Source organism: Penaeus japonicus, unplaced genomic scaffold (genome assembly GCF_977035675.1).
Source record: "Penaeus japonicus unplaced genomic scaffold, GWHDUDI00000001_assembly GWHDUDI00000014, whole genome shotgun sequence".
Lineage (NCBI taxonomy): Eukaryota > Metazoa > Arthropoda > Malacostraca > Decapoda > Penaeidae > Penaeus > Penaeus japonicus.
The window spans coordinates 1502582-1512581 of NW_028234416.1; the positions used below are offsets into that span (position 1 = coordinate 1502582).

Here is a 10000-nt window from a genome sequence, read left to right on the forward strand (position 1 = left end):
CTGTCATCTCTAGGATCATCAGACAGTTTTGTGATAGGCCTACTATTCACTATGCCCTCTACCACTGTCATCAGAGTCACTAAGGTGTCATCATCTATAGTCTGCTGCTTAACTACACCTGCCAAAACAGCTCTGTGTATTTGTCTCTCCCAGACGCCACCCATGTGAGAGGCTCCAGGGGGGTTAAACTTCCAAGTGATTTCCTTCTTCAACAAGTGTTCATGGATCTGGTTCTGGTTCCATTCCTGTATGGCATGGCGAAGTTCTTGCTGTGCTCCAACAAAGTTAGTACCATTATCAGACCAGATTTCTTTGGGCTCCCCTCTCCTGGCCATGAACCTCTCCAGCGCATTGATAAAGCTGTTTGTGTCTAAGGTATTTGCTACTTCAATGTGTACAGCTCTGATAGAGAGGCAAGTGAAAATACAACCATACCTCTTAACTTCAGAGCGTGCCCTCTTTACCATATATGGACCGAAATAGTCCACTCCTACCCTAGTGAAAGGTGGCTCAAATGGTGTAACCCTCGATTTTGGTAGGTTGGCCATTTGTTGGATTTCAGTCTTACCTCTCAACTTTCTGCAGGTAAGGCACCTGTGTACTACCTTCTTTACCAGTTTTCTTCCTTTGAGTATCCAGTAGTACCTTCTGGTATCTGCCAGTATCCGCTCTACTCCAGAATGACCTGCTTTCTGGTGATAATCTTCAACTATGAGCCTAGAAACTGGGTGCTCATAAGGTAGTATCAGCTGGTGCTTGGTACTTTCCTCCTGCTTGGAGTTCGTTAATCGTCCTCCAACTAACAGCAGGCCTGAGGACGATTTCTGAGGGTTTAGCTTACCAAGCTGTGTCTTTTTCTCATCTTCGAGCATCTTCTGTGCATGTCTTATGATGGCCTCTCCAGCATTTCTCAGCTCATCTGCTACCAGTGGCCCCTTCTGATGCGGCTTCTTACGAAGCACCAAGCGTAGTATCAGAAGCCAAGCTGCTGCTTTCTTCATGCGGTGCCAGGAAGAATAGTAGTTCAGAAGTCTGCTCGTATGATCTTCAGCCTTGGTGATATATACTACTGGGGATGGCTTCACCTCAGCAAGATTCTCCAGTTCTATGCAGTTAAAGGCAGGCTGTCTAGGCCAATTGGATCTTTTCTGGTACAGGAAAGCTGGCCCTTTACTCCAGCGCTCATTACAAACCAGGTCTTCTGCCATCATCCCTCTAGATGCATCGTCTCCAGGATTCTCTGATGTAGGAACATGTCTCCATTGGGTTGGTGTGGGTATGATCCAGAATCTTGGCCACTCTGTTTAGCTACATATGTCTGGAACCTCTTCCCATTGCTCTGTAGATAACCACAACACAAATGGTACTGTCTGCCAGTAAACTGATTCTTCCAGAGGCATTTCCAGCTCTTCTTGAAGGAGCCTTTGGTCCAACCTTACTGCTTTCTAGTGCTCCAGCTAACTCTAGGCGTGGAATGGTGGAGCCCTTCAGAAGTGCAAGTCTGGATTTTGCCACCATAAAATGGACAGAGACTGTCTGCTCTTCAAAATTGGTCAGCAGATATGAAACAGCTCCATAACCATATTCAGAAGCATCTGAAAAATGGTGTAATTGAAATGTTTTAACAGGTTTGTCAATGAGCATGACCACATCTTAGGAATGCTGAAGCCCTTAATGACAGGCAGATCATTTAGCCACCGGCCCCATTGTTCCTCCAAGTCCTTTGGCAAAGGCTCATCCCAGCCCCTCTCCAGTCGACACAATTGCTGGAACAGTCTTCTTGCCTGCAGCACAAATGGACTTAAACAGCCAAAAGGGTCACATACTGTGCTGAGAGTGCTCAGGACTCTCTCTCTTGGTCCTTGGTTTCTTCTTAACACCTATGTCAAATTTGAAATGGCCAGACTCGATGTCCCAAAGCATGCCCAATGCATGTTCGGTGGGTAGCTTATCCAAGCTAATGTCCAAGGTAGGAAAAGATTTTCCCTACTCATCCTTGTTGATGCTATTCATTAACTCTGTTAAGTTGGAAACAAACTTTGTCAAGTGAAAGCCTCTCTTGGTCAACAGTTGCATTACCTGATTTGCATGGGGTACAATCTCCAAGGTCTTCACAGATTTCAGGCAGTCATCCACATAGAAATTACGCAGAACAGTGTTTAACACATCATGAGGAAACTTCTTTAAATTCTCTGGTCACTTGCTGGAGTGCGTAGTTTGCGCAGCTGGGGCTCCACACCCCACCAAAAAGATGAGGTGTCATGCGGTATGTCACAGATTGTCCTCCTGTATTATCTTCCTGGAACCACAGAAAGCGCAACACATCCCGGTCATCTGGCGTCACCTTCACCTGGTGGAACATTGCCTCAATGTCTGCCATAAAGGCAATGGCTCCTTCCCTAAACTCAACAGACTCCTACCAGTTTGTTAGCCAAAATCTGGTCCTTGGCACACATGGCGTTCAAGGATGATCTCCAAACTTTGCAGCACACAGTCAAAAACAAACCTAATTTTGTCCAGGTTTCTTTGGATTGTTGATTGGGTGATGTGGCAAGTTCAATACCTAACCTAACTCTGGCTGCACTATTGGTAGGGCCAGCTTTTCACCTTGGCTGCAGACAAAATTGCTTACTCTAGGGTTTGCATTGGGATTCTGAGAAATATGACTCATTGCTGATGTCACTGTTTCAGGCACATTTGGTGTTTCTGGTATAGTATAACCTCCATTTGGTCTTCTAGTTGGCAGATGAAGAGAATTGCTGTGCTTCTTCCCACACCCTTCTACAGTACATATAAAGTTTCATGAGCAATCCTTTCCTATGTGTCCTGCCGCAAAACAGTTCACACATAGACCTTTGAACATGACATGATTCCAGCAGTTCTTGATTTTCATGGCCTTGAAGCGTGGACATCGTATTCACGTAGTCCCTTGTCCACAGCAGGGGCATTTCCCTACCATGGGCTTCTTACTCTCTGGTGTAGCTGCTCTATCCTCTGTGAGGGATGTGATTCTAACAAAACTTCCAGGCTCTTTTCCTTGTCCCTCCTGTGATACTTGTTGACTAATTATCCAAAAATAGGTTCAGAAACCTCATCAGCAGCATCACAGATAAATATAGTTCTCGGATCACCGCTCCTCTCCTGTATCTGGACCGAATCTCATGGTTGGCTTTTACCATCGAGTCTGCAGGTAATATGGCAACTTTTCCACTATTTTAAGCATGTCTCTACTCCCCAGCTGGCTAAGAGACTTCATCTCCCTGAGAGACTCCAAACAACAGTTGAATTGATCAGAATACTCTGTAAGATCAGCTGCTCCTTTTACATCTGACCTGTTGGTAACCTTTCTCACAGGTGATATTGTAGGGGTTTCCAAATCTCTCTTCTAGGATCTCTAAGGCTCTTTTGTAGCATTCCTCTGGGTTCTTGTAGGAGGTGCTCTTCAATGCAAGTGCTGCTCGTCATTTGCAGTATCTTCTCAGGCAGGCTAACTTCTGGGCTGCAGGAATGGATAAACAGTCAATGGTGTCTTTAAACGACCTGATGAATGGCCAGTACTCTAGTTCATCTCCCCTGAATGTCTGAAGTTCTCCTCTAGGAACCTGTAGGGACTTTACCATAGACTGCTGCTGAACGATTGACATGTCCAACACCTGGTTTAATGCATCGACGAGGATAGAAGCTGCTTTCCTTCTGGATCTTCTAATGGAATATGGGAGGGTTCCCATGATGGCCTTGAGGGTTTTTCATTAGGTTCTCTAGGTGTACTCTGGAATTGTGGAACTCTGCTGTTTGCTTCTGGTGTCCCGGTGTATACATTGTTTAGTTGCGTGCGCAGTGGGACCAAACCTTCAGTATCAACTGACGTTCATCGTTTGGTAGGATTGAAGTTCTTCTATTAACTTCTTCTGCTCCTCCATCTTTTGGTGTCTCTCCTTCTCAGCATCAGTTTCGCTCTCCATCTTTGACTCTCCGAACCAAATGCTTGCCTCTCCTTTTGTAGAGTTAGTTGGCGGTTCTGTATTTTCCAGCTGCTGCTTCTTAGATAATTCCTCTTTCTAGTGCCTTGTTTTTTTCCTCCAGTACATTTCACACATGCCTGCATCAGTCAATTGGCCTTGGTCCTGTTGTAACAGTGCGGGGTCCAGCAAAATCATTCCTCTTCTCTGTCTCCGTGCACCTTAAACCTCCCCATCCTCCTCCTGGGGAATCCAATTGTACAAGGCATCCTGGAAGTCTATCACCTGACCCCATCAGCAATCAGACTTGTACAGTTCAGCTCTAAACGTTTCTGTTCATCCGTCAGTAAGCCTATGAGTTCAGCGTGAGCCACCTCAAACCTCTCTATGGACTCTGAAAAGGCATCCATTTTCTCTTATACCTGAATAATATTCCTGCTGTCAGTGGTCAGCTTGTCAATGATGCCCATCTGCTTGGTTAAAAGTCCTTTGGCTCTGCTGCACCTCCTCTTGGCATCAGCTACCTCATCCTGGTTGTTAGTGTCAGGCTCTATCTCCTGTCGTGAGTTTTCCTCTCCATGCATAGGCCTACATGTAACTTGCTCATTTGGAGCACTCATCCTATTTTGTAGCAATTAACTTTTTTTACCACAGCCAAACTTTGGACTATAACACACTTAGTGTTAGGGAGTATACCTCCTGGTGTTGCTTGCTTATTATAATGGTATAAACAATGCCAGACAATGACACACGTTTTCTTCCTGGTGCTTTATTATATGAAACGGTCCAACTGCAAACAAAAAATAAACACCTCTAAGAACATTATGTAATCGTTAGTTACATGTAAACAAAAATTAATAATATTCAGTATCACTAACAAATGTACTGGCAATATTTTTAGACAAAAATGATAAAGAGAATAGCACCAATGCTGACAAATGTTTACTGGTAAATGATGACAATGAAAAGCTAACTCTTTTCACAATAATTATTAAGAAACCATAAATATAATGTAAGCATCAACCTCTTCCATATAAAACAGTTTCTGGCCTTCTCAGGGTGCTGACAATGTAATGAAACTGGTATAATCCTTCAAAAACCACATGGAAATCCAAAATCACTGACTGCTGCACATGTTCACTCCATACTTCTCCCATCCGTCTACAGATGGCAGCACCGCCATAGGAGGGAAATTCAAATTTATTGCTTACGAAGTTACAGGTGTTATATCCCGGCCCTAAATGCACCTAACATCTGGGTGCATTTACAAGAAAAAACAGAGAACACCTGAGAGATCTAGTATACATTACAAATCAAATTATACATTCCAAGATGTTAACAAAAACATAGGTATTTTGAGTAAACATTTCCATCAAAATCCACGAAACAGAAAAAAAAACAAAACACAAAAACAAAGGAAACTAAAACACACACAAAAAACTAAAGTTTCAAATGGTTATCTCTTTACTTTCTTTTGCAATGTGTGAATCTTTAGAGAGGCAGCGATCTCCGCCTACAACTCTCTCAACACTCGTTTTCAAAAAAATCTATGAACATTTTTGGCTGATTTCAAGTGATGGCACTTTCTAGCACACAAAGTTTTGGGTGATGGGACCCACTCATAGATACCTGTTTGCTTGTCCTGACCTTGCGGGGGGGGGGGCGGGGGGGGGGGTGGGGGGGGGGTAGGGGGGGGGGCCCCGTTTTACAGAGAGCGGGACCAAACATCAATACTTTTTTAAGTCTCTGTTATCAATCCTAATCTGCCACTTTATTCCGGGTATGTTCGTCTTGCTTCATCACACCAAGTCTCCTATCTTGAGATTAGTGTCTTGGTGTGAGCCACTTTTGATGACGCTCTTGTCCAGTAGGTAGAAATTCTCGAATCCATCTGTGCCAGAAGATGATCTGCCAGGTACGTGCACCTGCTTTCCATCGGCAGAACGATATATAATCCTGCTCTCAAACTTTCCAGAGGTAGCATGGGACCTGACCTCATTATCATCAGAAGTGATTGGGTGTTAGAGGTCTGTCATCTCTAGGATCATCAGACAGTTTTGTGATAGGCCTACTAATTCACTAAATGGTGCCCTCTACCACTGTCCATCAGATCACTAAGGTGTCATCATCTATAGTTCTGCTGGCTTAACTACACCTGCCAAAACAGCTCTGTGTATTTGTCTCTCTCCTCCCAGACGCCAAACCCATGGTGAGAGGCTCCAGGGGGTTAAACTTCCAAGATGATTTCCTTCTTCAGACAAGTGTTCATGGATCTGGTTCTGGTTCCATTCCTGTATTGGCCTGGCGTAAGTTTCTTGCTGTGCTCCAACAAAGTTTAGTACGCATTATCAGACCAGATTTCTTTGAGGCTTCCCTCCCCTCCTTACCTGGCCATGAACCTCTCCAGCGCATTGATAAAAGCTGTTTGTGTCTAAGGTATTTGCTACTTCCCATGTGTACAGCTCCTCTGATACGAGAGGCAAGTGCAAATACAACCATACCTCTTAACTTCAGCAGCGTGCCCGCCTCTCTTTACCAAATATGAGACCGAAATAGTCCACTCCTCTACCCTAGTGAAAGGTGGCTCAAATGGTGTAACCCTCGATTTTGGTAGGTTGGCCAATTGTTGGACTTCAGTCTTGCCTCTCAATTTTCTGTATGGAAGGCACCTGAATACGGCCTTCTTTACCAGTTTTCTTTCTTTGAGTGTCCAGTAGTACCTCCTGGTATCTGCCATTATCTGCTCTACTCCAGAATGACTTGCTTTCTGGTGAAAATCTTCAACTATGACCTTAGAAACTAGGTACTCATAGGGTAGTATCAGCTGGTGCTTGGTGCTTTCCTCCTGTTTGGAGTTCGTTAATCGTCCTCCAACTAACAGCAGGCCTGAGGACGATTTCTGAGGGTTTAGCTTACCAAGCTGTGTCTTTTTTGTCATCTTGGAGCATCTTCAGTGCATGTCTTATGATGGCCTCTCCAGCAGTTCTCAACTCATCTGCTACCAGTGGTCCCTTCTGATGTGACTTCATATGAAGCACCAGGCGTAGTCTCAGAAGCCAAGCTTCTGCTTTCTTCATGTGGTGCAAGGAAGAATAGCAGCTCAGAAGTCTGCTAGTATGAACTTCAACCTTGGTGATATATACTACTGGGATGGCTTGCCTCAGCGAGATTCTCCAGTTCTGTACAGTTAAAGGCAGGCTGTCAAGGTCAACAGGATCCTTTCTGGTACAGGAAACTGGCCCTTTACTCCAGCGCTCATTACAAACCAGGTCTTCTGCCATCATCCCTCTTGATGCATCATCTCCAGGATTCTCTGATGTAGGAACATGTCTCCATTGGGTTGGTGTGGTATGATCCAGAATCTTGGCCACTCTGTTAGCTACATATGTCTGGAACCTCTTCCCATTGCTCTGTAGATACCACAACACAATGGTACTGTCTGTCCAGTAAACTGATTCTTCCAGAGGCATTTCCAGCTCTTCTTGAAGGAGCTTGTCCAACCTTACTGCTTCTAGTGCTCCAGCTAACTCTAGGCGTGGAATGGTGGAGCCCTTCAGAAGTGCAAGTCTGGATTTTGCCACCATAAAATGGACAGAGACTGTCTGCTCTTCAAAATTGGTCAGCAGATATGAAACAGCTCAATAGCCATATTCAGAAGCATCTGAAAAGTGGTGTAGTTGAAATGTTTAACAGGTTTGTCCATGAGCATGACACATCTAGGAATGCTGAAGCCCTTAATGACAGGCAGATCATTCAGCCACTGGCCCCAATATTCCTTCAAGTTCTTTGGCAAAGGTTCATCCCAGCCCCTCCCCAGTCGACACAATTGCTGGAACAGTCTTCTTGCCTGCAGCACAAAGGGACTTAAACAACCAAAAGTGTCATATACTGTGCTGAGAGTGCTCAGGACTCCTCTCTTAGTCCTTAGTTTATTCTTAATGTGTATGTCAAATTTGGAATGGTCAGACTCGATATCCCAAAACATGCCCAATGCACACTCTGTGGGCAGCTTATCCATACTGATGACCAAGGTAGTAAAAGATTTCCCCCACTCATCCTTGTTGATGCTGTTCATTAACTCTGTTGAGTTGGAAACAAACTTTGTCAAGTGAAAACCTCTCTTGGTCAACAGTTGCATTACTTGATTACCAGTGCAAGGAGTACTGTAATCTCCAAGGTCTTTACAGATTTCAGGCAGTCATCCACATAAAAACTACGTAGAACAGTGTTTAACACATCATGAGGAAACTCTTCTTTAAATTCTCTGGTCACTTGCTGGAGTGCGTAGTTTGCGCAGCTGGGGCTCCACACTCCGCCAAAAAGATGAGATGTCATGCGATATGTCACAGATTGTCCTCCTGTATTATCTTCCTGGAACCACAGAAACCGGAACACATCCCGGTCATCTGGCGTCACCTTCACCTGGTGGAACATTGCCTCGATGTCTGCCATAAAGGCAATGGCTCCTTCCCTAAACCTCAACAGGACTCCTACCAGTTTGTTAGCCAAATCTGGTCCTTGGCACACATGGGCGTTCAAGGATGATCCTCCAAACTTTGCAGCACAGTCAAAAACAAACCTAATTTTGTCAGGTTTCTTTGGATTGTTGATTGGGTGATGTGGCAAGTACAATACCTAACCTAACTCTGGCTGGCACTATTGGTAGGGCCAGCTTTTCACCTTGGCTGCAGATAAAATTGCTTACTTTGGGGTTCACATTGGGATTCTGAGGAATCTGGCTCATTGCTGATGTCACTGTTACAAGTACATGTGGTGTTTCCAGTGTGGTATCACCTCCATCTGGTCTTCTACTTGGCAGATGAAGATAATTGTTGTGCTTCTTCCCACAACCTTCTACAGTACATATAAAGTTTCGGGAGCAATCCTTTCCTATGTGTCCTGCTGCAAAACAGTTCACACACAGACCTTTGGACATAACAAGATTTCAGCAGTCCTTGATTTTCGTGGCCTTGAAGCGTGGACATCGTATCACGTAGTGCCCTTGTCCACAGCAGGGGCATTTTCCTGCCATGGGCTTCTTACTTTCTGGTATAGCCGCTTTGTCCTCTGTGAGGGATGTGATTGTAGCAAAACTTCCAGGCTGTCTCCTTTGAGGCCTGCTCTGCTGACTCTTTTCCTTGTCCCTCTTGTGATCTCTGTTGACTAATTTTCCAAAAACAGGGTCAGAAGCCTCATCAGCAGCATTGCAGATGAATCTCACAAGTTCTTGGATCTCCGCTCCTCTCCTGTATCTGGACCGAATCTCATGGTTGGCTTTTACCCATCGAGTCTGCAGGTAATATGGCAACTTTTCCACTATTTTAAGCATGTTGTCTCCACTCTTCAGCTGGCTATGAGACTTCATCTCCTTGAGAGACTCCAAATAACAGTTGAATTAACCAGAATACTCTGTAAGATCAACTGCTCCTTTTACATCTGACCTGCTGGTAACCTTTCTCACCCACTCACAGGTGATATTGTAGGGCTTTCCAAATCTCTCTTCTAGGATTTCTAAGGCTCTTTTGTAGCATTCCTCTGGGTTCTTGTAGGAGGTGCTCTTCAATGCAAGTGCTGCTCGTCCTTTGCAGTATCTTCTCAGGCAGGCTAACTTCTGGGCTACATGAATAAACAGTCAATGGTGTCTTTAAATGACCTGATGAATGACTAGTACTCTAGTTCATCTCCCCTGAATGTCTGAAGTTCTCCTCTAGGAACCTGTAGGGATTGACATGTCCAACACCTGGTTTAATGCATCGACGAGGATAGAAGCTGCTTTCCTTTCTGGATCTTCTAATGGAATATGGGAGGATTCCCATGATGGCCTTGAGGGTTTTTCATTAGGTTCTCTAGGTGTACTCTGGAATTGTGGAACTCTGCTGTTTGCTTCTGGGTGTCCCGGTGTATACATTGGTGTAGTTGCGTGCGCAGTGGGACCAAACCCTTCAGTATCCAACTGACGTTCCATCGTTTGGTAGGATTGAAGTTCTTCTATTAACTTCTTCTGCTCCTCCATCTTTTGGTGTCTCTCCCTTCTCAGCATC

At 44.6% G+C, this 10000-nt stretch overlaps 2 protein-coding genes across 2 annotated transcripts in view; both read right to left on the minus strand.

The window, feature by feature from the left end:
* The window catches only part of LOC147470469 (uncharacterized), a 2493-nt gene extending 403 nt beyond the window's left edge, over positions 1-2090 (minus strand). Inside the window, exons 1-4 of the mRNA XM_086543662.1 lie at positions 2080-2090; positions 1827-1957; positions 1440-1595; positions 1-1240 (exon numbers count right to left, since the gene is read on the minus strand). The exon at positions 1-1240 is cut by the window's left edge and continues 403 nt beyond it. Of these exons, the coding sequence (XP_086399788.1) occupies positions 1-1240; positions 1440-1595; positions 1827-1957; positions 2080-2090 (1538 nt within the window). The remainder of the gene's footprint in view (positions 1241-1439; positions 1596-1826; positions 1958-2079) is intronic.
* Positions 2091-6871: 4781 nt separating this feature from the next.
* LOC147470470 (uncharacterized) lies at positions 6872-7543 on the minus strand. Its single transcript, XM_086543663.1, has one exon. It carries the CDS (start codon positions 7541-7543, stop codon positions 6872-6874), a length of 672 nt encoding a protein of 223 aa, XP_086399789.1.
* Positions 7544-10000: the final 2457 nt, after the last annotated feature.